Source organism: Odontesthes bonariensis, chromosome 9 (assembly GCF_027942865.1).
Source record: "Odontesthes bonariensis isolate fOdoBon6 chromosome 9, fOdoBon6.hap1, whole genome shotgun sequence".
Lineage (NCBI taxonomy): Eukaryota > Metazoa > Chordata > Actinopteri > Atheriniformes > Atherinopsidae > Odontesthes > Odontesthes bonariensis.
The window spans coordinates 18582666-18609544 of NC_134514.1; the positions used below are offsets into that span (position 1 = coordinate 18582666).

Here is a 26879-nt window from a genome sequence, read left to right on the forward strand (position 1 = left end):
GTAGGGGCAAGTGTATTATTTACATACAGTCTAATGTGTTAAATATTACACACCGCAGTTTCTGAGCAGTCATACTGTAAGGTTACTCAGTGAGTCCTCAGACAAGCTCCCCTCCCATGGCTCAACCCGGATACTGCTTTGACCTCTCCAGAGTCTGTTTGATCGTCCTCCTGAGCTACGCTGCCATTGCATCCTGACCACCGTTGATAGGTCCAGCTGGGTACAGGAAGTGGTGAGCTTCAGGGTAATACAGCTGCGCAGTGGGACGGACATTGTTGCATCTTTTCTTCACACATCCACGGTGTTGCTTTTGTCATGTTTAAAGGCAACAATATTTGTTCCTGATCCTGAATTTTTTATATATATATTTATATATATATATTCTTTATTTCCCCGCCCTTTTTAGAAGACAGGATTGTCACACTCTCAATGCACTCAAAGCTCAGCCCAAGTTAAATGTTGCTTCGCACCTCATGACTCCCTCTTTTTTTCTTTTTCACCCCCCACTTTCCTCTAACTTCCCTACTTTCCTTTACTGACAGCGTTTGCATCAGATCTTTACACAATAGAAAAATGCATTCCAGACATGCTTCTGTGATTTTTACAATGGTCAGTAGGAACAACTTCCTAAAGCTTCTACTCATTCAACCTTCCTTGCAGCTGGACTATTGTTGAGCTTTTCATTAAATGATATATTGGGTGCGTTTCTTTTTTCTTGCCATGGCATTCAGAGGCTGCTTCATAAAAAATGGTGATACTTGGAAGTTGTCGGGAGATTTGAGCTCTCTTCAGTTTAGTATTAGGGAAGCCTTTCCTTTTCTCTTTTCTTAACAAATGTAATTCTCAAATGAAATGCTTTGAAATGTTAATTATCATCAGACAGTAATTTTTCTCTGCTCAGTATTACATTTTCATTTGAATTCCTACTTTTCTAAAAGATCAGACCAGTTTTTGCCTCTTCATCTGAACCGCAGTGGTGGTGGTGCATGCTTTGTATGAGATCTAGTCTTTCAGTGGTTTGGGACGGGTTCTTGGCTAGACTGCAAGTGTTGTGTCTGACGTGTCTGATACATTTGTTTTGAGGCCACAGTTTTCAGTTTTAGAGTTCATTCCGCTGGTCGGAGTGACCAGATCTTATTGATGCCCTCGAATCTGCATGAAAAGACGTCGCAGTGTGCAATCCAGCGCCCGTCCATTCACAGCAAAGTGCCTTCTGTGTTGTCTGTAATGGAAGATAGAAAAGCACGGCCTTGTGTTATACTCAACCTCTAAAATTTGCAAACATTATTTTTCATCTTTTCCTGTTTTGGTTCACTAAGACCTTGCCCTATATTGTGACTTCCTATTCTGTAGCCGACTACCATGTGAAACAAAGCTCCATCTCTGAGAACGCAGCTCTCTACTTTGCCTATCTGAAAACCCATCTTATCTCTAGCTATACTGTAGGAAATCTTTGTGTTTGTAGTTTTAGATGGAGTCATTAGGAAATGCAATAGGACGTTGCGGCGATGTCAGATCAAAGCGATTACAGGTGAGAGTTTGCATTCATCCCCGTTTTATCAGCAGCCGATGGCATGATTTTTCTTCTTTGCTTGATGATTTAGCTCCACGCGGACGTTTCACAGTACTGCTGCAGTTGCCTACGAGAGAAATAGTTGGTGTATTGTTTCCAGTGGAACTGAAACGCAAAGTAATACTGTTGGTAAGTTACTTACTGAGACTTACAGGAAGTGAGTAAGAATGATATCAATCTACTTTGAACTGTAGTGATCTTTAAAAAAAATAAAATAACACCCTGTAATCTCCTAATACAGCTCAGGTTAACGTAACAGAGGTTTATCTTTTCCACATATTAATGCCTAAACCCACTTTTAGCCTTATTGTCTCACCCTCCCCTATCTAAGACAGCCTCCACTGCTGTTTTCTTGAATGCGTTGGCTCTAGTCTTTGTACCAAGCAAAAGGAATATTAAAAAAATCAATCAATCAAACCAAATATTACCTCTCTCTGCACTGCTACAGCAGGGAGTCTTGGCAGTTGGCTTGTTGGATACGGTCGGAAGTTGGGAGTGAAGTTAGAGAAGCTTTTAGTGGTTTGCCTAACAGCCAAATGGCTATCAGTACTCTGAATGGAAAACACAGTTCACACTTCAGAAGCTGCGGGTGTTTCGGCTTCAGTTACATTTTCCTACTCGTGTAGCTTGTGGCTCACTGAGCAGTTATGTGCATACATACACACACATACATTCACACACACACATGCACATAAAAATAGTAAAGCGTCATGGCTATTTAAGTCGCAGGACTGCCGGTGAGCAGCCAACTCATGTAGTCTTCACATTATTAGATTATAGTGATTAGTATGACTCAACCGACCATCTTCCCTGCCTTGAAGGGTACAGCAAGCACTTGGTATTTATGCACAAAGGGATCAATGAGCGCAGATATGTGGCTATCGAGCTGATTGAGCTACAACGGAACTGTTGATATGTTCTTTCTTATTTGTTTTCGGGCTTTCTTCTCTTTATTCGGGAGTTTGTGTGAGGAGCAAAAAGTCAGTTTGGGGTCACTGCTTAAGCGTGGTGTTGGATGGGTATGCGTTGTGCCGTCATGTCTGTTTCCTGATGGAGATCTGGAATGACGCCAGTTCCTGAGAGTTCAGCTTGTGAAGTGATGACTAAAGCTAAATGGAAAGTGACAATTTTAAACACAGAAGAGTTATTTAGAAGATTGAAGCCAATGTCTCTGTTCACTACAATATAAAATGGGATGTTTGATATATTCATAACCCATGTCCAAGGAAGAGGATGCTCCCCTTTTCTCTCCTCGGATCATCAACGGGCCAAAATGTGATCTGACAGACATTGCAAATGGCGTAGCATCACCAAGCACACAAAGTGTGAATAGAAAAAAAAAAGCAGAATTGCTTTGCATTGTGGTGAAATGCCTGTATTTTGTAATTCACCTTCACACTGTGACTGCCTGACGTCATAAAACCATCAGATGAAATAACAGCGTTGCCACAAACCATCAGAAAGGGTACTTCTTTTTTTTTTTTTTTTTTTTTTTTTTTTTTTGGAATAGGAACAGTTCAGTAAAATATGCCTGCTGTGCCTCTTACATGCTGACAGCATCACGATTTTAGGGGTCGTTATTTCCCTTTCACGTTTACCTGAACCAGTTTGCTCATCTCTTTGATTTATTAAACTGATCCATCAACAAAAAAAGATGTCGCAGTATGCAATGGTCTCTTGGGGGCTTGGTTCTACGTAAATATGACGCATTCTGTGTTTGTGCGTTTCCTCAAAGAGGAAGAGACGTTTTGCTCCCAATTCAGTGACGTCTTAAAAGTGACTAAGTAACATAAAATTTTCTATGTGGAGAAGTGATGACGAACAAGAGTTTTGTATCTTGCTGATCTTGAAGTGTAATAATCCTTCACCACCAAGTCCTGATGTAGCTTCAATGCATTTCTAAACTGTTGCAACTAAGTAAATAAATGCTTTGTCGTCTGGCTCCATTGTTGTTTGATCTGCCTTCACTTTTTTCGTCTTGAGCAGGAAAGAAAATACAGCTGCGTGATAATATTGGAGCTACTTGTGGCTGTGCCATTCTAGACAGGCTCTCGTTCTGTTAGGCTGACCCGAACTGACTGTGCAGCGGTGTATTAGCGCAGTGCGGTGCTGGCTGGCTAGCAGCACTACTTTATCAGAGCCAGCAGGAAACAGGAAGGGAGCAGCCAGCTGCAAGGTCAGAGGTCACTCTATAGCATGAGGGGGAAGGAGGACAAAAAGCTAGTGTTCTGATGAAAGGTTCAGTGATTTGCATTGGTCACGGTTAACAATGACAGAGAGACGCTCTTCAAAAAAGTACACAAATGTCATGACAATCGAGGGTGGATCCAATCAGCCTGTATGGTTAGTTGCCCACTCTGCATTGTCACTGTTGGCACAGCAGCTTAAATGGCAGTAACGGTTGTTGGGGTTGGCTGTTGAAGTGTTGGCCACTTCCCAGTATACACACACGCACACACACACTCTACAGAGCTGCTATTGTAGGATGGAGAAGGACAAGGACAGAAAGGGGCCGAGACGAGCTGAAACAGATATCAGCTTGTCCTTTATGAATTTGCACGGCTGTCCCAATCATCACGAAAATGTCGATGGTCGATCAGCACACAGATAATTGGGATTAACGATTTCCTTGTCTTTATTTCTTCTTTTCAATGCAACTACGGCAGTATAAATAAATGATGGGCACAGTTTTGGACAAACATTTGGATAGTAGGATCGTGTGTGTGCTGCAAATCTAACAAATGGCTTCATCAAACTTACTGCGCTCAGCTCTGCCGTTTGGCTGAGAAACGGTGAACATATGCTCATCAACACGAAGTCAGTTGAATACAGGAAGCAAAATGCCTCGATATAAAAAAGCTGGTTCAAATGTCTATACAGATCGATGGTTATCAAGGTGTTTGAGTGAACTGAATACTGAAACATCTTGATCTGAGGCTTCGGCGCCACAAACACTATTTTAATATTTCATAGTGCACTAGCAAATAAACGGTCACATGTTTTGGGGTTTTTCTGCTTTTTCTCTTCACTGAAAAGATGCATGATTCTACTTCCTGTGGAGCTTCTTGTTCTTTTCATCATTTGGCAGCGTTGTTTTCATGAACTGCTTCTCCTGCATGTGTCCTGAGGATTTTGTGGAATTCTTTTATGAGCAGACTTGTGGATGATGCACATTTTCGTCACTGGTTTTCACATTTTTCTCCTTATACGTTCATGGAAAAAAAAAAAAAAAAAAGTCTGGTTTCATATAGCTTTGCTCTCCTCTTTTGCTTTCACATTGTTTTTTTTTGTATTTTTAGTGGGGGCGTGAGTCAGTTTAAAAAGGCGATGCAGGTGTTTTGTTTTTTTCGACATTGGAGTCAAAATGCACTTGCGGTTTTGGCATTGTTTCCTTAAGCCTAACTTATAATCATAAGGAGACATGTTGTCTTAATTTCTACCAGACCACAATCCCACAATGCTAAATGTCATAGTTTGAACTTTAATTGTTGACATGTCAGCAGAATGGCTTCTGTTGTGCAGTTTTCAGATGGCCTAGCTGTTGATTTTAGTTGTCTGGTGCTTTGGCAAATTTTAGAAATTTGTCAAATCTGGCTCTTGACTTTTTTTTTTGTTTTTGACTTTTTTTTTAGTTATTCCAGACCACAGACTGCGTCACGATGCCTGGCCTCTTTGACATTTTGTTCAGAATATAACTTTGTCTTCTGTCTTACTTTATCCACAGATCAGTGGGATAAATCCGTGTGGGATTTACTTGTAACTCCATCCCACTGAGCAGCCATGTAACAAAGGCTGCCCAATATAAATATTTTTTAAACTGATGAGAATCAATTGTCTTTTGGTTTCTTAAATTACATAAAAATTCCCAGACAAATACTAACGTCTTCAATGTGTCTGTATAAACTGTCACACCTGTGAGAATCCACATGCGTATCATTAGCATTTTATTGTGAATAAGAAATTAATTCAAGTAGTTAGTTAGATGAGCCAATGTTTCAAGGCGGTTTGTGTGGATAGATATATTCATAAGATGGCAAACTGGCCCTGATGTCTCCACTAAGACCAAAACAGTGGACCTCATCAGTCCAGCTCTGAGGTCTTTACACTGGCTGCCTGTCCATCAGAGGATAGACTTTAAAGTTCTGATGCTGGTCTATAAAGCTCTGAATGGTCTAGGACCAAAATACATCAGTGACCTCCTGACCCAGTATGAACCTTCCAGACCCCTCAGGTCATCTGGATCTGGTCTTTTATTAGTTCCCAGAGTCAGAACCAGACATGGAGACGCTGCATTCAGCTTCTATGCTCCACATGTCTGGAACAAACTACTAGAAAGCCTCAGATCAGCTGAAACACTCAGTGTGTCTAAGTCCAGGTTGAAGACCTGACACCTATTTTCAGCTGCGTTTGAATGAAGCTCCAAATCTGAAGCTTGAGTTTCAAAACGTAATCACATTTTAACTACTGATTTTATCTATTGTTCTTATTTCTTTCTTTTTTGTTTAAAATTTAAATCATGCTTTTTATTTTTACTGTTTTAATGTCTATGTAAAGGACTTTGAATTACCTTGTTGTTGAATTGTTCTATACAAATAAACTTACCTTGCCTTGCCTTGATGTGGAAATGAGAGCTGTGAGAGAGGGTTAGGAAAATGGTCTTCATGTGATTGAGTTGTAGATAAAAGCAAAGTACGAGGCAGGCTGTTGTGACTTAGATGAAAGTACACAGTATAGAGGTTGATAAAGGAATGGATGAGACAGCAGCTTTGAGGCTGAGTAGGCCGATGCAGCAAGAAACGGGAGGACAACCTCCAGAGATTATAGCTGCTGAAGAAAACGCACAGAAATGCAGTGGCACAAACGCCGGCTTTTCACGTGCAGACTCTGTGAGGTGAGCTTCATGAGCTCCTCAGGGAAATGCTGAGAGTAGTTGAGAAAGTCTCATTTGCCACTCGGCATCTCTGATGAGCGTCACCCTGGCTTCAAAGACAACTGTTGCTGCTCCCAGCTTTGAGTCTTTGGTGCAGATTTTAAGTGGGAAGAGCACTTCAGAAGATGAGACATCCAATTACACAAGTGGCCACTGTTCAAGGATCATTTACTTCTGAGAGGGTGTTAATATAAAACACTTTTCTCCCAGCTTGTGAGTGAGTCTTTTTCTCACTAAAGTAAACCGTCCATCTGATGTGCACTGATCTGTTTTTGCCGGGCGTCTGCATACACTAATCTTATTCATCCATCTTCTCGTACTGTCATTCTTCCTCATTCACTCTTTCCACTCATAGGGTGTGTACTGTGGTGTGAGGCAGCTGCAGTGTAGCAGCGCTCTCACTGCTGACTCCATCGTGCATGTCAATTCACCCCGCCCGACATCCTGGCACAATCTCCCTCTGTGCTCCCTTTTTAAATCATGGCTTTCTCAGAATAATGCTTCAGATACTGTTATGAGGTGCTGGGATGCAGTGACATTATGGGGGGGCCATTCGCATTTCCTAGCCTCCTCTCCTCTCCGTACACTCCCCTCTCACTTATGTCATTCTCATTTGTTCTCCTCTCTGCTTCCTCATTGTGTCATCTTTTTTTCCTCTCCTACTCCTCAGTCATTTCCTCTCCTCTGTGCTTGTTGACCAGCCCTTTGCAACCGAGTCAGAGCTGTAGGGTGTCCCAGCCTCTCTGTGTCATTCTGTGAACTAATGTGTACGCCACTGAGCTCTGCTGTTTTTCCTCCCTGAACCTGTGACTATTGGGGAAGCTGTTTAGCACAAATCTCTGTGGGGGTGAAGCCAAACAGCAACATACTTTCACCCTGAAGCTTTCTCTGCTTACTACCATCCATCCTCTGCATTGATTAGTAGCAACAATATCTTCTTCTTATGGAAGCATACATCCTACATTCAGCGCATGTTTTTATTTTTTTATTTTTTCTCCAAGAGGTGAGGCTAAGCTATTTTCAAGTTTCTCTCGAAATAAAACCAACAAAAAAGTCCAGCTCAGCTGTTCCAACCATTTCCAAACTGCTGGCTTTCTGATGGAGTCGAGTGTTGGTTGAGTGGAGGTCAGACACAAAACTTTAACATTGATCCGAAGCAGCTGACGGGACATAATTTAAGTGATATATCTCCTACACCATTTAACTGTCGTCTGCCCTGACAGTTAAATGGTTTAAGTGTTCCTCGTCTCCTCTGACAGGAAGAGACACGGAAACCAGCTGAAAGATAAATGAGGAAATTAAAAGTTTTTAGAAAGCATGCACGAAGGGCTTCGTGTTAAAGTGGAGTCATCATTCCTGTTTGCTGATGTGTTCCTTGTGCTCATTTTGAATTGGTGCAAGGGGAGAATGTGGGTGTATTTCTTGGCAGATTAACTGTTTTTCTGATTTGGAAGCCAAAGGGATCTCATTGTCATCACAGCATCATTTTAGGGTTTGATTTAAACATCAACTGACAATCAGCCGCATTGTATCACTGGGACTTTTTGCATTTCCACTCATGGCTTAGCAATCAACTCTCAGTGGGTACTAATTATGGTTGACTATATGCATACTACTTCTGTTCTGCCGTATTTTCTGCCGTGCTTCATTCCCAAGAGAAAATGTTGTTGTTGTTTTTCACATTATAATCAGCTCAACTTTTAGTAGAATTTATGTTGTGAATTTATTTTGCATTGAATGCCGACACGCCCTATAATTTGTGCCATTAAAATACTACTCGTGCTCTGGTGTCAAAATGTCGACGGTCTCGTTATACCAGTACGATGATTAAAAATGGTTCTTTGCTTTCTCAGACGGAATCTCACCAAGCTGTCGCTCATCTTCAGTCACATGCTGGCAGAGCTGAAGGCCATCTTCCCCAACGGTCTGTTTCAAGGTGACAACTTCCGCATCACCAAAGCGGATGCTGCCGAGTTCTGGAGGCGCGCCTTTGGGGACAAGTAAGCATCATAATGTGTGGCTTTTTATGCATATATTGACTTAGTACACAAGCGGTTCCCGAATCAGCATCCTTTACAGGTTGTTCTTTGTGGAATTTAGTTTCTTAACACAGTAAAAGATCCCAACACACACCAGTAGTTTGATAATGTAGTTTTCTGGGGTAAATGTTAAGTTATACAGTACAGTACAGTATAAAGGTCCGAATCTCAGCTTGATTGGGAATTTGTGTTGCAAATTTAAGGAAACTGGTCCTTGACTAGGCACCACCCTGCAAAGCTGCTCTATCAACTGCTAAATGAGAAACTTGTAACCTCAGATAACCCAAGCTGTCATTAAAAAAACACGAGAGAGGCAACAAACTGCTTTTTTATTCCATACTTTTTTTTTGTTCAACCTGAAATAAAATGGCAAAATTATGCTTTTATCACAACCTTTTGAGGCCAGACTGTTCGGCTATTCAATGAAATTGCTTTGTCACATTCTGTTTTTTTTTTTTTGTTTGTTTGTTGGTTTTTTTAATATAAATTTAGTTAATTCAGGGAGGGGGGGTGAACCGTGAAAACTTATGTTTTCATTTTCACGCAGCTGTCTCTTTAAAAGATCACATCAACTTTGTATCAATGACCGCTGACATTTAAAGCTGCACTTGGTGCTGGAATAGCTTCGACCAAACAGCATTTCCTTTAATCACACACCAGTCATTCCAATTTTGTCTCTTGAATTTATCTCTAGACCAGAAATGTGGCTCGTCTTTACTTACAGGTTTTATTTATATATATATATATATATATATGTTTGTGTAACACCACTGAGATAACTGATTCTAATTTAGTAAAGTGGAATAAAATGGAATAAGAACTCTAAGCTTAGGACAACTATTCTTGTAACTTTAGCTATTTTACTCTTGGGATCATTTATAAGGGTTGATATATATGTCTTATTTTCAGTTTTTTGTAAAGGATATCTGATCATTTGATTAGTTTCCTGTGTTACAGAACCATTGTGCCTTGGAAAGTGTTTCGTCAGTCTCTCCATGAGTTTCATCCCATCAGCTCCGGGCTGGAAGCCATGGCCCTCAAGTCCACTATAGATCTAACCTGCAACGATTACATCTCTGTCTTTGAGTTTGACATCTTCACCAGGCTATTCCAGGTAGGCAACACACGTGGACACGGACACACAGATTATGTGCAGTGAATGGGAGGGAATGGAATCCATAGCGATTGTTTAGTCTTGGTGTAGGAAGAGTTTTCACTTAAGCAGCACATAATGAACTTAAATCAGTCGGATACATTTTATAATGCCTGTCGGCGTTCCACTAAGCACATTTGCATGACACTAGAAGGAAAAAATTACTTATCCACATGGAACCCATCATGTTGAACCAACACAAATTGTATGAAACCGGGCTTTTAAAAGCCAAACTGACATTCTCAGATAATAAGGTTGGGGGTTCAAATCCATCTCATCATATGGGCCAAGGCACTCCACACATGCGCCAAATGCCCATCTCTTTGCATCTTTTGGTAAAAAGAGTAAAGTTTAAGGAGGCATTAATACAGCCTAAGTCCCAATATTTTCTTTTCTTTTATCCTACGGATAAATGCATCTGAAAGTTTTATTAGAAACCTGTAGTTTTATTTGTAGTCATTAAAGTGGCAAACAGACAGCCCCATTCTTTTTATATTTCCCATGCTGATCTAGTTTCAGCTCATCATACCAGCAAGAATCCTCATCACCTGCTCATTGTATGTTATGTATGGTAATGAAATAACTGTCCAAACCCCCCTGTTAGGTTTTGCCTTTGACAAAAAAATCAGTCACTTGCCCGCAGCTAATAGAGCTTAACATTCAAGGCCTTATTTATTGGATGCTGTCCCAGTAAGGTTTACATTCTTACTTCGAGACAAGCAATAAATGCCAAGGCTGAGTAATTTTCTCGTACAAAGACCCTTCTGTGTAAACCTTGTAGTTTGTGGTTGTCGAGCGTTCACTTTGAGTTGTTTTGCCAAAACCTTTACTGAACTTTGTGTTTAATAGAGCACACGACTTATGTGTTGGGACCTATGTAGAGGTAAAGAGCTAAGTGCAGGCCGACGCTTGTTTGCTTGTGATTTTTATTTTTTTTTTCTCCATCATATGCACGGTAGCAGAAAATGACTCTTGGGTTTTTGAAGTATTTCAGTCTGTATTTATAGCGTGCAGGTGCTGCACAGCACTCCAGAAACTCCTCCTCCTCCTCCTCCTCCTCATTAGTATGGAATGAAGCTACAGCAGATAGAAAGGCAGATAAAAGTAAGATAAGAGAAGAATAAAGGGAGTACAATAGGGCAGGTTTATCGACCATCATCTTCAGAGGATGCAGGCTTTTTTTTTTTTTTTTATCAGCACTGTAACAATATTGCAACAAAGGACATTTCCCAGCGAGCTGTGTTTTCATTTCCTGCATCTGAAACTTTTTTTGCATTGAATCTGGCATGCAGAAGCATATGTTGTTTATTCCCTGAGTGCCACTTGTGTGCAAGGCCAAGACAGGCTTAATGAAGCCTAAACACATTACTGACATTTCCTATGTGACTCTCCCTCGAACAAAAAAAAAAAAAAAAGGCCTCCTAAATGTCCTCAAACCCATAAGAGGAAGTGAGTCTGAGTACATTTGATGCTCTGTCCTCAACATGCAGTAAACTTGGTATAAAACGCTTCTTTTTTCTTTTTCTTTGCCTGCTCTGTTTGCTTGTTTTGCATGGAGCTCATTTAAATTTAATTGACAACCAAACGGTATTAAGAGGCAACTGAAAAATGAACGTAGCGTTACTGGAAATTACATTGTTCATGGTACTTTTACATACCAAGGCGGTCCTCTTTGAAGACACTAGAATGAAATGCACAAAAGAAATGGAGGTAAAATTGAGGTACAGTACCTTTAACAGAGGCAAGCAGTCTGAACTCACCACTTCCTGTGCACGAATACTACAAATAGCCCGCATCTTACTTTGACCACATTTGCTCAAGGCCAAGAAGGCTTATAAGTCCACCTCACATTTTTTTTTTTGCTCCTTATCGTGTTTACAGCTCAGCCACAGCTATGAATGTGTTAATTCTACTTCCTTTCACACCAGACAGATTGGTGCAAGCAGTTTGCTGAACCACCTGCTCATTCCAGCAATCTATGTGTTATGAGTGAATTATGTTCTCAGACGTCTTTACCCGTAATTCTTTTTGGATGGGCAGATTTGGGTCAATTAGTCTTTAAGGACAGGAGCATGAGTGCCTGTAGACATGACTCACCTTTTTTTCCTGAATAGTATTAGAAGCAGTCTGCTACTTTCCATCTAACTGTTCTTACTGTGTCCATTCACTCACACATCAGATGACTCATTCTCTCTTTCTTGTGTGTGCGTGTGTGTGTGTGTGTGTGTGTGTGTGTGTGTGTGTGTGTGTAGCCTTGGTCATCCCTGCTGCGGAACTGGAACAGCTTGGCAGTTACTCACCCAGGGTACATGGCCTTCCTCACATATGATGAGGTCAAAGCTCGGCTGCAGAAGTTCATCCACAAGCCCGGCAGGTGAGACATAACGATGACGAGAAAAGAAAAAAAAAAAAAAAAAGAAAATGTGAAGTCTTCAGCATAACTGAGTGCATATTTATCAATATAATGATATCCAAATTGTCATTGTTCGTGTCCTCCCATCGACTTGAGATAAATGTTTATTGTCTTTCATCAGCTTCTGTTAGGATGAGTGTTGGCACCGAACGCCTCCATATCAATGATAAGAGCACAACACATAATCATGCTGGTGTGTTTCCACTCATAGTTACAGGTTAACAGAAGCTCTCAGGGTCTGTCGATTGTCGAGATTTGGCTTTACATGACCATAAGGACACAGGAGCACGACTTCAATTTTGGTGCCAGATTCATGCTTTAGCGTGTGTGTGTGTGTGTGTGTGTGTGTGTGTGTGAGCTTAGTGTGAAGTGTCTTGGGCGGCTTGGCACTGGTACTTTGCATCAATGGCCTGTTTGTACACTGGGAGCTGATGTCACTTTTCAGGCCTGGCCTGCGTAGGGCCACGTAGACATCCGAGCAGTTACTGGTTGATGCAAGCGCCGGATTTGACACTCTGAATTAGAGTTTGCTGCTGCCGGAAATCTGCTGGTACTACCAATGCCCAACATCGACACAGTGGGCTTTATTACTCAGTCCATTCATTGATGAGGAAATCCTAATTCCCGCCTTTGTTTCATCTGGTATGAATTAACAGGATGCGTTTCTTTTTCTTTCTTTTTTTTGCCCGGCCAGTGTGTCCAGCTCGTCTTTAATGCAGCTCCAGGGAAGGCCAGTTAATACCTAATCAGGCTAATTTTGCTGTATACATTTATGAACAAATACAAGAGAGGAGATGTCAGGAAGAGACTAAAGAAGTCTCTCTTTTACTTCATTTTGGGGAGTAGACGAGTTCTTTCTTCGTCTACTCCACATATGATAGTTGCAAATAACTGTTGGTCCAAATGTGCTTCATTTAGTTTTTTAATTTACATTGACAAGCAGTGGAAAGTTCCGAGTTGCTCGACGGTTTTGACCAGAGATTAGTTAGCCGATAGATTAGCACCGATTTCAGGCCTCGTCCACACTAACGCGGACAGTTTGCAAAACGAACCATCCCCATGTGGAGAACAAATTGGAGGTTTTGGGGCATCTCAGCCTACTTTGTGCATGACACTTGTTGAAGATGTATACTTGAAGATGTTTCTGTTTTGCAGGGTGTCTTTGCACTCTCTCATATTAACACTTTCACCGTGTCCTCTCGTCTCTCTTCAGTTATATCTTCCGACTGAGCTGCACACGGCTGGGCCAGTGGGCTATCGGCTACGTGACCGCAGATGGAAATATTCTCCAAACCATTCCCCATAATAAACCCCTCTTCCAGGCCCTCATAGACGGTTTTAGGGAAGGATTGTAAGTCGACTGGCATTTCTTTTGGCTCACTTATATCTGTCATTTTCTTGTGGCTTTTGGTCTGAACTTCTGAGCTGCTGTTCAGTGTCTCTGTGAATGGTTTGTGGTCTTCACTTGATGCAATTTTATACGTAGGACTTCTCTCTCTCTCTATCTCTCCCCCTCTCTCTCTCTCTTTAGATATTTTTTTATTTGCCTGCCCTCTGTTGCTACAAAGCAAGCATCTGTCTGTGAACTTAGCAACCTCTGTTTCACATCTTGCATTTGCCTTTCAGCTCCAAGCCAATCCACGCATATCGTCTTGCTGGTTTCCATCATTCCACTGTTATCATAACCAGAGTAGAACTGTTGATCACTAATGTAGACATCAGTCAGTGGTTTCACTGGCTGGCATGAAACTCATCTCTTTACGCCAGCGTTGATTCCTTTGTTTAATGACAGCTATGTTTGGCCCGTCCCAACCTGTAATCAAATGCTGATTTTTAAACTGGGAAAGCCTCTAAAAGTGTATGGCCTGTATCTACAAACCATTTATCAGATGGTAATACAGTGTCTGACTTATTTGTATAGTAGTTACGCAGCATAAATGCATCAACTTGTATCAAACGAATTGAGCAAACAGATGTTTTCATTACCGCAGCCGGTTAGCTCCACATGCTAATAATCATGCTAACTAATAATGATGATAACTTTCATGTTAAAATGCATGTCAGACTATTCAAGGGTACTTACAGGAGAATTGTGCGAGTACATATTTGATGTGCCTCTCCATCTCCAGCTATTTATTCCCCGATGGCCGGACCCAAAACCCTGACCTAACAGGACTGTGTGAGCCTTCACCTCAAGACCACATCAAAGTCACACAGGTCAGGGCAACATGCTATCGGATTGTGTCCACACTATATACTTCATACATATATATGTGTGTGTGTGTGTGTATTTTTATTTTTTATTTTTATTAGATTTAATATTTTATTGTTTTTTTGAGAGGACACACAGCCCAGAGAAAACCTCTCTTAGAAACCACAGTCTGACAGTGCAGTGCATGACATGATAACCTCTATAGGAACTGAGCTTGTTAATGTGGCCGACTAACCAGTAGATGTAAAATGGCAAAGTTGATGGGGGAGGGAAAAAAATAAAAATGTTTTTCCCTTCTGTATGTGTTGCTGAACACTAATTGCCCTTGAAGAACGCAGTGTGCAAGAATTAGCTGCTTGGGTTGAACTTTTTGTGCTCGACTTTCTAAAGGAGGCGTCAAAAATACCTTTATTTTAAAGAGTCTGCTCAGGCTCTAATTACGAGTAACCTTTAAACAATAGAAGCGTTGGCTTTATTCAACAGAGTATTCCATTAGCAGAAAATTGAGGTTGTTTTTAAACATGACACTGAGCTTGTACCTTTTTAGGGACTTGAAGGTGACATATTATGCCCTTTTTCTAAAGGCTGACAATTTTCTTGGGGGCAAATGAATTCCATGTTTTTGATCACATTAATCCCAAAGAGACGGTACAGCAGCACCGTTGTCTTGAATTTACACCTCTATTTAAGTGGATCGTTTCAGGGCAATAAGAAACCCAATCATCTCCACTCCGCCCCTCTCTTCCTCTGGATCTGCCTCTTTTGTGATCTGTTGTACTTGATAACCCTTTGAGCGCATTATTCCTGCACGAGAGAGTATTCAGTGGGTAACCTGAGAGCTCAGACCACACCAAACTGATACTTAAATTTCCCCTTTTCTGCTGTTTTCCCCTTTTGGACCATGCACAGCTGGTAGGCTACAGACGACGAGTGACGATATGTCCCCTTTTAATGGTTTTCTCGTTGAAGTGAATGCGTCATGTTAACACATTTAAGTTCACGACGCTGTTACTGAGGAAGATGCGGAACTGTGAGATATTTTCTCAGAGGTTTGTAAAGGTTATCGACAGGCTCGTTTAGCTTTATCAAAGGGCTGAAACTAAAAATACAACTACACATTTGAATGAACTCTCACAGTCCTCCCAGGCTCTTCTCAAAATGATCTCAGGCGGTGTTAACGCTGATTTCTTTTTTGTTTTCTCTCCCCTTCAGGAGCAATATGAGCTGTACTGTGAGATGGGCTCCACTTTCCAGCTTTGTAAGATCTGTGCTGAGAATGACAAGGATGTGAAGATTGAGCCCTGTGGTCATCTCATGTGCACCTCCTGTCTCACTGCCTGGCAGGTAAAAGCGTGGGTGGAAGCAAGGGGTTGGTTAAGAGTCATAGCTTATTGTTGTTAAGAGGTGAACTCTTTTGAATGGCTCTCACGTACACCCCCTCTAAAATCATTCTTGACCTTTTTTTTTTGTGTGCGTTTGTTTTTATCTCCGCCTGTGTTGCAGGAGTCAGAGGGTCAGGGAACGGGGTGTCCTTTTTGTCGCTGTGAGATCAAAGGTACAGAGCCCATAGTTGTAGACCCGTTTGACCCCAAGGACAACAGTGGAGGCTCATGTAGGGGCACATTCGGAGCTGAGGGTGCACCGTCTCCCAGCTACGACGACGATGACGACGACAGACTTGAAGACCCCCACCTCATGATGAGCAAACTTGCCTGTACAAAGGTACGGTTGTGGGGGGACCTTGACCTAACTGAAAAAGAAGTGATTTTAGTTTGCTCACAGATTCCAGTAATGATAAAGGCAGTGGGCAGACTAATTAAGCCATTTTCATTGAATAAGCATCCTGGGTGCACCACATGGGTTTCTGCTGTTCTTTTATTTCTTTGCTGTTTTTGAGAGACTCATCTCTGTGCAGATAAGAAACAAAAAAAAAACTCCCTGTCCTGCCCTTCTCCCCTTTTCTGAGCATCAAGCTTACATCTTGTATCTGAAGTCTTTCATCTTCATCTTTCATGGTTCCAAGGTAGAAATAGCTTTTTTGTGTGTGTGTGTGTGTGTGTGTGTGTGTGTGTGTGTGTGTGTGTGTGTGTGTGTGTGTGTGTGTGTGTGTGTGTGTGTGTGTGTGTGTGTGTGTGTGTGTCTCTAGGTATTTGATATCTGGGGCATACTCCTATCGTACATCTTTTATGTCCCTCTGAGAACCTCTGTTTGCATTAATGTGAAAATAGATGAACACCTGAGATCACACACACTTTGATGTGATCCCTGGAACTTCTTTTACTACGATTCCTGACCCAGTGTCTTCAACCATTTCTTTAAATGCACTTGTGCACGTCTCATCTGTGTTTTGCGTTAGAACAAAGCAAGTTTTGGATTTTTTTTCTTTTTCTTTTTCTTTCCTCCCCGCACTCTTATGCCACAAAATAGTTGTTTGTCAGATTTGAAACCTATTTAACATTAATCATGTCATGGAGAGTTGGTTGTAAACAAAACCTGTTCAGGTTGAAATGTTGATTAGATGTAATGGGTGTTTGGTACTTTTGTGTGTGTGTGTGTGTGTGTGTGATCCAGGTGGAGCGCCCCCCTTCACCCATGTCCATGGCTCCTCAGTCTTCTTATCCCCCAGTGCCTCCCCGACTTGACCTATTACCACATAGACCTCCGAACCCGCCTGGTGCCTCTAGTCCTGGGGTCACCAGTAAGGTAACTGAACGAGCGAAAGCACCTTACTCAGGCAACAGAGGGCATAGAAAGAAGTTTACATGTATCAGCTTCACAAAGCATCCACAAATTGTGTGTCTTCGCCCTCCAGATATCTACATGCATCGTTGATTCAGTCTATATTTACTGTTCAAGTGGGATATTTAACTGGACAAATGTCCTTGTCCCTGTATACAAGCACAGAAGAGGAATTCGATTTATTGACTGAAGTATCTCTGACAATGCTCCGATAGGTGGTGTTACACCCCCCCTTTCAGTTTGTTAGTATTGGACTTTTTCAGGTTGAGCTTTTTCTGTCACACACCAAAACAACTGAAACTATTTAGCTGGTGGTGAAATGGTATCACGTTGAGCACAAACTTTCAACACCTTAAAACCTCTACATTTTTTATGTAACTTCTAGCTTTTTATACAAATGATATGCATGCCATCCCTGGCATGCCGTGTTTATTCTTTGTTGTTACCAGCCTCCTGTTACTTAAGGGTAAAGCCCTGGAGGGGAACCTACAGAGTACCACGGCCCATGTTTGGGTCCAGTCGAATGTAAACATTCAGGATTAATTTAAATCTGTCTGATAAGTATGAAGTGAAGTTTTAGTCAGGCTAACACATTACCTTTCCTCTCTCTACTGATTTCAATGCTTATTTTGCATAGTTGGATTTTACCCTTCATTTGAATTGCTGGCCATATTTTCAACACATGAGCAAATTCAGTTTCACTCAAAACCCCTTTTTTTTTTTTCCATCTCTACACAAACTTCTCAAATACTCTGCTTTGCAGCTGGTTCACTAACTACTGGGCTCATGTGTCACACCTACAGAGTCGAAACAAAAAGCAAAGCCAGCTTGAACTTGAAGAATGATTTCTGTTGTTACCCAGCTCTGTGAAAATGTGCTTTTCTACTGTTACACTGTTCAAATGCAGATTGATGTAAACTGTTGATGTAGAGATTGAATTGTTTGCAGGTTACAAATCTTTTACCCTGCTATCACTCATCTAAACCGTGCATGTTGCTCATTGGGATGAAAACTGTATACACAGTGGTTCTCTTTCTTAACCGTTGCCCACACACGTAAACACGCTTCTTTGGTTTCACATCTGTATATAGTGTGTTGTCTAAAACGGCTCCCTCCTTTTCCATGTCACCCCTCCAGGCAGCATCTCATCACAAAGACAAGCCTCTTCCCCTTCCCCCTGCACTGCGGGACCTCCCCCCTCCTCCTCCTCCAGACAGACCCCACATAGCTGGGGCGGCCCCTGATAGCCGGCTTCAGAGACGGCCCCTGCCCTGCACTCCAGGGGAGCCCCCTCGAGATAAGGTCCCTCCCACACCCCCAAACCGTCCTTTAGCTGACTGGAACTCTAGGCCTGTTCCCAAGGCCCCGATCTCCTCATCCTCGTCTTCCTCATCGTCCTCATCCACCCAGGTCTCCAGTCTGGGAGGAGACATTGGTACAGGTGTCAGGGAACTGTCCAACAGACACTCTCTCCCATTGGCACTGCCCTCTGCTCTGGACACTCGATCAGACTCTCCGAAGAACAACAGCTCCCTCAGCCTGGACCACCAGCTGGTAAGAACAACCACGATATAACATGTGACTCACACTTCAGCTACGAGTACGCACAGCTCCGACGTTAATGCTAACTGAAAGGTGAAGAAAGTTAAATGGGAATCTACAGATGGGTCAGTAAGTATTTGGATACAACATGCTGTCTTTGAGCTTAAAGTGCAGATCCAGTTTTAAACCGACGACTGCTTCTTTGTGAGGCCTTTACAAACGCTCTCCTCAGATCAGGGTCTTGGCTCAGAATTGCAGAATATTCCACTTCTTCACCTTCGCCTCTGAGGTTGCTTTGGCAGAAGGTTTTGGGTCGTTGTTCACTTGTAATGTGAGGGGCCGTCCAATCAACTTGGCTGAATCTGAGCAGACTTTGCATCCCGGCTCATGTCAGGATTTATTGTGCAGGCTGTGTTATTTGTCACATAATCAATAAACACCAGTCAAGCAGGGTCATTAGAAACCATGAATGTCCATGCTGTGTTCCCTGATGATGATGTACGCCATGAATCATTCAAAGCCCTCCATACTGATTTCTTCTTGTCATTCGGGTACAGATTTCATCAGTCTAAAGGGTGCTGTTCCAGGTTTTATAAGTCTATTCTGGCCTAAGCTCTATCTTATTGACTAATCAATGTTTGGCAGGTTTAGGTGAACTTTCTGTGTTCTGTAGACTTGGACAATGATGTGCCTTTCTTCTGGAGTGCTGCTGAGGAGCTCTTCTTTACCTTATAAGATGTTTAGGCCTCTTATGTTCGCTGGCCAGTGCACTCTTCTTCTTCATTCTTTTGTCTCATCTCAGAATGTACTCAAATGTTGTTTCGGTCCCTCCATATTTCTCACTCTCTCTTTGAGGGATTTCTTTTTGTTTTTGCAGCCTAAGAATGGCCCGTTTCACTTGCACAATGAGCTGTTTTCATTGGATAGTGTGGGAGCCCAGAAATGGCATCCATATCCAAATGATACATTTTTATTCCCAAATCCTCCCTCAAATTTGGGTGTCAGTTAAAGCTGCGTCTGCACTTTAAGCCTACATTCATTGTGCCATATAACTATAAATGAAACATGTCTTGATGAATTATTAGAATAACAAAACTTAACGGTTTCCAAATATGTTTGGCTCTAAGTGTCTAACAAGTGGCCAGCATCTGACTGAAAATAGGGGGAAAAGTTCACTGATCAATGCATTGTGCAGTCATTTAGTCAAAGGAGAAGTCATTTGGGGCATGCTTAAACCAAGAAATTACAGTATTCAGCAGATTGTTTTATTCTAAATGACTTATATTTAGGGGCACTGGAGGGGTTCAGTGTCTCGTCCACTGACACTTGAACATGTGAACTTTGGAAGTTGGGGATCAATCCAGCAGCCTTTTAGCTGGAGGATGACCCTTCCAGCTACCAATAGAAAGGCATGGAGGAGGGGGAGGTCTGCTCGACCATAAATCTACTTGTTATTTCCACACCAGTTTTCCAGATTAAGTTCAGTCAACTAGCTGCTAAATAGGAGTGGCATCACTCTTTCCATCTCGCTGTGAGAAAAATGGCTGAAAAAAGCCCATTTTCTGAAATGCCAGGCAGTTCAAGATTTGTGTTTGGATGTAAACACATTTCTCGTTATAACGTCAGTAAGATGTCAGACTCTGTTTCCTTTTTGCAGAATTTTGCCGCTCTCGCTTGTCAAGATTATGACAACCCCAAAGTGAAACCGTCATCCTCGGCTAACGCCATCTACGCGCTTGCAAACAGGTACTTTAAACCTTTCCTGTAATGACTTACGGACATGCTTTATGCTCGCTTGTGTTCACAAAGTTTCTCTCATAACGTTCGGCTGATTTTTCTGTAAATCTTGGATTCCTGGTTTGCTCCCAGACCGTCTCCGGTCTTGAGGCAAATGACGGGAGATGAGGCGCGGGACAGTGAGGAGGACTCGGAGTACATGGTCCCCCCCCATCGTCCTATCGCGGTACCGTCTGCATTGGAAGCTCCACCCATCCCAAGACCCCCACAACCTCAGCCTCCACCAGCACTTCTGCCACAGACCCATGCCCCCACAATCAACTCACGGTATTTAAAGCTCTCCCACTTCAACAGAAAAGAAGTCAAAAGTGTTTTGTTGGTTCTTGAAGGGTTCATTTCTTGTTGTGGTTGGTTGTTGTAGGCTGACGCTGGCTGATCTGGAGGATGGACCTCAAATGTATGAAGCCATGTACAACATCCAGGCCAGGTCACAACAAGCCAGAGACTCGGGTATTTCAATCCACTGCCTGCAGAACGAGTTGCATCCAAGAAAAGACAAGCGTTTCATTTTATGTGTCCTTCAAAACGTATCCCTGCTGAACCAAATACAGACTCTAACCTCTCAATGGGAATTTTCCTAAAGTTGGTTTTAACTTTGAGTTGCCCTGTGCTCATTATTTACTGAAAAGATAAAACACATTGTCCTCCATCCCTCCAGACTATTCAGAGTTGCCCCCTCTGACGATGACCAACGGTCCCAGAGACCATGCAGCTGAAGACGGGGAGGAAGAGGACAATGGCTATGACTTCCCAAAGCCCCGACTGCCGCTGCCCCCTGCCCGACGGACCATTTCAGAACTAGGGGGGTCTTTGTCATCTTCTTCTTCTTCCTCCTCTTCGTCAAGCTCTGCGGCTGCTTTCAATCGCTTTTCTCTGGATTCAGATGCTGGAGCTGCAGCAGGTAAGTGAAACTATTTTCTAATGCATCAAATATGTGCAGAACTTATTTCTTTAGTTGATTATTGTTGTTAATATTTAAGTATACCAGGCTATTATGTTTCTGAACATCTTATATGCAGTGCATGTGGCCAGGGCTGTGGAAGTATTGCTTCAAATAACATATAGCAAGGTTGATAACATTTGACCCAGCTCACAGGCTGCTCTGCGCTAAGATGCCCAGATGGACATTTCTGGTTGTAAAACATTACCTGGCTAGAAAAATACTGTAATAAGAATTTTATCGAGTGAATAAGGCGATTGTTTTCTGTGATTGTTGTTAAAAGCGCTGATCTTTGGATTTTTACACTTACAAGTTCAAATTTCCCAGATGTGGTGGCATTTACTGTATGCGTAAAGAAAGAATGTGACATTGTAAGAAGTATGCTGCCATCGCTTTGGACTTAAGTTTTAAAGAGGTCCTTTGACTCTTCGCTGGTATTAGGCTGAAACACGATGCTGATTTATTTTTTTTTCCAGACCCATGATAGGCAAATTTGGTCTTTGACTGTCATGAATTTACTGCTGAACATGATCTGCCACAGCATCTGAGACCAATAATATGGAGAGCTGTTCTGTAACGTCAGTGACATTTAGTCAGTGCTTCCTGCAGGTTGGTGGAAGCAGCTTACGTGGAACGACCTACTGTGACGGCTTATTTTCACGTTAATCACTGAGACGTCCTCTGTCACGGTCTGCAGGGTTGTGTGGAGGTCAGGGGCTCCAGCAGGCCTGCCGCACTCTGTGGAAAAGTATCAATTTAAAAGGCTGTGGATTGTCTTACTCAGTAGAACAGAATCTGTTTGGTTTGATTGTTGCCGTCTGAGTAACAAACCGCCAGAACAAAACCAATGTGCAGAGGGAACAGCTTCGAGACGGAAGACTTTGTGCCTTTGGTTAGCAGCAACAGTAGTGTGAACGGAAGCGCGATGTTCCCTGCTGTATGTGAACAGCTGGGATGGTTATTATCATCTCAGTTAAAAGATGGGATTCTCCAGACCCTGAGATTGGAAACCATCTGCCTAACAAATATCTGAGCAGTAGAGTACAGAATCCAGCGCTTAACGAGGGCTTGTTGTTGAGCATTTTGGTGGAGTGACAAGCTTGTTGGAGGAGTGGTGACATTTCCTTGTTGTTCTTATGGAAAACCTTTGCGAGGTAAACGGTTTGTTTATTGAATGATCTTTTCCTCTGACAATGACGCTCTCATCTCTTTTGAGAGTTGACATTTCTAACAGATGACTGCCGTGTCTGAGCGTCCTGCCGAGGATCCGGATCTTTGTATCTGGGAACTAATTAAATCGCTCTGCATCAAGCTGACAAACTCTCAGAATATAATGGAAGTCTTTGAGTTCTTTGCTAAATGTCGCCACAGCGGAAAGCTTAAAAGGCTTTGCCTTTTATTTATTTATTTTTTTTTAAGAAGAGTCTGTAGCATACTCTAGGTATAGTTGTAGTGATTAACATTTTTTAGATCAAAGTTGTTTCCATTTAAATAAATCTTTACTCAGGCTGGCCTTCTCGGACTGTCTGTAAATGAGTTGTTTCTGATTCAACCCCAATCCTGTTTCCTCAGTCCTGCTGGAGCAGATGGACGCACCAGAGAGACCTCCGAAGCCTCTGCCCAGACGAATCAACTCCGAGCGTCGGCACAGCCCCGTCCCACCTGTCCCGGCTCCACCCAGCTGTGGAGCAACGGGAGGAGAAGCCAACCCCCAGATCAGTAGCGAAATCGAGCACCTCATGAGTCAGGGATACTCTTACCAGGACATCCAGAAAGCACTGATGATTGCACAAAACAATATAGAAATGGCCAAGAATATCCTCCGCGAGTTTGTCTCCGTCTCCTCCACCGCACATATTCTCACATAGCACATCGTGGTGCCTCTTGTCATGTGTTTGCTCTCTTGCCCTCGCTTGGCCCAGCCTGGTTTGGTTTAGGTTGGCAGAGGCCAACCCAAAGCCCGCTGCCTGCAGCACGACCCCCGGTGCTGGATGACTCCCTTCGCCCCTGTGGATTTTTAACTGGCTGTTACTCCAGCGAGCTCACGGTATCTCTGCCTATGACTCGGCGCCCTGCACTCCATGCGCTTTCAACAGTGTCTGGCCTTTGTTGTTTTTTTTCTTTCTTTTCTTAACTGCCGCAGCAGGCCGCTTCAGTTACAAGAGCATCCATTCGGGACTGACTTGACCGGGTTGGGAGCGGTGACTGAACGCCACAAAACCTACGACTTTCGTAAGAATTCTGAGAAGACGGATTCTTATCTTTCATGTCGAAGCCTCTTGCTGAAAAATGTAACCAACACCTCACAAATAAAACAAAAAAAAATGTATGTCTATTTGAAAATTTAATATATGAGTAAATGTGTGTAATATATAGAGTACGTGCATATATGATATGTGAAAATGGTTTCAGCTATGAGGGTGTCGGCTGGGTAGGCGGGGATCGGAGATTAAAAGGGGATTCGGCTCTTTCTGTCCCACCGAGGGAGGAAGAACGAGGAAGAGTTGGGGGTGTCTTCCTCATCAGGATGTGTTGGTCCGCAGCAGCTTTTTCATCATGAACTGAGTCAGATCCGGCCTTTTCATTAACAGTTTTGCTTTGGTACTTTTCATTTCTAGGAAAAACTGGCTTGTTTTTTGCTGTGTCGTGTTTTGTTTTGTTTTGTTTTGTTGTTTTTTTTTTTTCAACGTAGCATGACGGTGGTTTGGAGTCTGGACTTGTTGCTGACAGTTAGTGTGTGTTACGTGTACGTGAGCATGCTTGTTCGTGCGTATGTGTGTGCGTGCGTGTGTGTGTTTGCCAGACGCGCTTCTAGTGGCCTGCTCTTGCGTAAACCCCTCGCTCCCGTGCAACATGAATGTGGAATTACAGTCTGTGTACCAAGACTCGCGCTCTGTAATCGTACCGCTGCTCCCAGCGACGCGGCGGCGTGGCCCAGCGTTGGCTGTCAGAGCCTGGCAGCGAGGTCAATGGAGGACGCGCCACCCTGCACCGGGACAGGCTGGTGTTGTGCGATCTATGGCGATCTATTTTTATTTTTTTTTTCCTCTGTCTGTCAAACTTTGCCGGCTGGTTCAAGTTTCTGCCTCCAGCTCAGTTCAATGTTACAAAACAAACAAAGTTTAAAAAAAAAAAGGAAGAAAATTCTTTGATTTACTTTAGTAATATATTATTGTAATATGATCATCAATGATGTTATTAATTCAGAAGTGCTTCACTGCTGCTACTATTGTTAGTGCTAAACAATTAAGCCTTAAATGTACATTTGTGAATAATGTGTTTAACCGTCATCGTGCTTCTTTAAAGTGACAGTATCATGTCTTTCCAGTCCGTAATGTAGCATACTTGAAAGTACAAGCAGCTTGTGAGCCTGTAAACCCTCCCAAGCTGTTGATTCATCAGTGTTTTTAACTTTGTTTTTCACTATATATGAATATATATGTGTATATTCTCTATAAGCAGGCTATATTAGCAACATTTAGAAAGCAAACGAAATACTTTGGATATGGAAACCAGCCATTTTCTAACTGATTTTAGGCTTCTCTTTCACATCGGTTCCCTTTCAGTCCCAGCGTTTGCTTCTATGAAAGGACGTGACTGCTGAGGCTTTTGAAAAAAAAGAAGTAGGCTCATTGGTTTGCTGGCCCCCAACCCCAATGTCTACATTAAAATCAGTGTTTGGGCCGACTGTAAGAAACTAACTCAGGAATCTTTTCTTTTTTTTTTTTTTGTCTAAACGAATGGCGTTCGAACCCAGAGGGAGACTCTTTGGCATCGATGGCAGCTGACCTGCCAGCTGTCCAGTCATCCGGGTGATGCGTAGCCAAAAAAGTATCCGCCTAATGAAGTCACACAAGTAGCCTCTTACTTTGTATTTGTCGCAAAATAACTTGCACATTTTTTTTTGTTTGTTTTCTTCATTTTTTTTCATTTATTATTATTTTTTTTTGTATTTTGTGTTGGCAGCAGTTTAAAAATTTTTTTAAAAAAACAACAAAAAAAAACAGCAGCTTCATTTTCAGGTACTATGAATGGGGTAAAAAAAAAAAAAAAAAAATTCACACAAGCAGCTTTTAGGTACATTAACTTGAAGCTCTCCCAGAATATGAAGATGTTTTTTCTGTGGGAGGGTGTCCATCATGTGGACAGCTAATCGGCTCCAGTTTATTCCTGGTAATGCTGTTTGTAAGCCATCGGTGGGCTGTCTGGCCATCCTCTAGTGCTCTTTTTTTTTTCATTTTCATTCTTTTTATTCTCTCTCTGTTCTTAGTTGCCTTTAAAAACTTCTTGAATGACGGGCGAGAATGGACGAGAAGGTCCGCAAACCTCAATACTGTACCAATGTTTTGTTACCGTTTCAAAGACGGCGTGTCATCGTCATGTATTATTTACTTTTGTGTTTGCACAGTATACCAATTTGTGCTTTGATACTGTCACTCTAAAGAAAAGCAACTTTCAAAAAGGAAAACGAAGAAAAAACAAAAAAAACTGATCCGAAAAGAGAAAAATGGCTGTTTTTAATTTCATTTTGCATTCCTGTACATGTACTTTTGTTCCAAAGGTTTTGTTTACTTGTGTGATTAATTTCATGATCTGTGCCATATACGTTCAGAGATCCTCACCGTGTTTCAGAAAAGGCCTTGTTTTTGAAGAGTTTTCAGGTTATTGATCTGTACTTTTTTGGTCTCAGAAGGCGAGAATGTGCGGTAATGCCTCCGTTTTGTGATCTGTCGCATCCGACTTCACCCGTTAGTGCAAGTGCTCTTCTGCGAGAGGCTTCAGCTCGCCTCTCCCAGATCTGTGCTCGGCCTCAGATGCTCTCCCTCCCTCAACCCCTCCTAGACTGACTGTGGTCCAGTTTCAATTTTCTGCCAGAAGAGGGAGCCGTCGTCCCACTTTGCCGCATTGATTCTCATCTGTAAAAGGCATTCATTAGGTTTTTTTTTTGTTTGTTTTTTTTAAATGGTTTTTAAAGCTCATATCAATTTGGAAGTATGCACATTGCTGTTAATAAAAATGTTAAACAGAAGCATTATGTCTTTTGTATGCTTATATTTTGTCACAGTAAAAACAAACTGCTCTGTTTTAAAGGGTAAATCATATTAAAAATGGAAAATAAAGCACGGAAACTGGTGAGAATGGCAGCGGTTTCGTTCGGTTATTGGATAATCAATCTCCTTGCTTTAGAATGCATTCAGTTACTGCATTAAAACCCCAATTGTGATTTGGCTGCCCTGCGCGTAGATCAAATAACCATCACATAAAAATCTTAGTCACCTAATAAACATGCCTGGTGTTTCCAAAAGGGGACAGCTGTGTTCATGCAGGACGACGGTTCAAGGTAAAATGTTACATTTCTTGAAATTCTTTGCCTGTACCCAAGCATTTATATGTATACCCCCTGCTCACCAGCTGTACATTAACTCTAAGGAGATATCATTTCATTAATTGGAGGCCAATTATTTTATCCAACTTTCTTTTTAAATTAAATACCAACCTGTAAATGCTCTTCAGAGGGGCTGACGTTATGCTGACTGTATC

The 26879-nt window shown here is 42.1% G+C and overlaps 1 protein-coding gene across 2 annotated transcripts in view; it reads left to right on the plus strand.

Moving 5' to 3' along the window:
- Positions 1 to 26367, plus strand: part of cbl (Cbl proto-oncogene, E3 ubiquitin protein ligase) — a 35759-nt gene extending 9392 nt beyond the window's left edge. Inside the window, exons 3-16 of one of the 2 annotated variants that reach the window (XM_075473485.1) lie at positions 8357 to 8503; positions 9485 to 9656; positions 11948 to 12069; positions 13322 to 13459; positions 14238 to 14325; positions 15533 to 15664; positions 15824 to 16042; positions 16892 to 17023; positions 18197 to 18613; positions 20259 to 20347; positions 20471 to 20665; positions 20760 to 20848; positions 21057 to 21299; positions 22911 to 26367. In XM_075473485.1, coding sequence (XP_075329600.1) covers positions 8357 to 8503; positions 9485 to 9656; positions 11948 to 12069; positions 13322 to 13459; positions 14238 to 14325; positions 15533 to 15664; positions 15824 to 16042; positions 16892 to 17023; positions 18197 to 18613; positions 20259 to 20347; positions 20471 to 20665; positions 20760 to 20848; positions 21057 to 21299; positions 22911 to 23206 — 2479 coding nt within the window. In that variant the 3' untranslated portion in view covers positions 23207 to 26367. The remainder of the gene's footprint in view (positions 1 to 8356; positions 8504 to 9484; positions 9657 to 11947; positions 12070 to 13321; positions 13460 to 14237; positions 14326 to 15532; positions 15665 to 15823; positions 16043 to 16891; positions 17024 to 18196; positions 18614 to 20258; positions 20348 to 20470; positions 20666 to 20759; positions 20849 to 21056; positions 21300 to 22910) is intronic. The other variant, XM_075473486.1, reaches the window with a different exon arrangement.
- Positions 26368 to 26879: the final 512 nt, after the last annotated feature.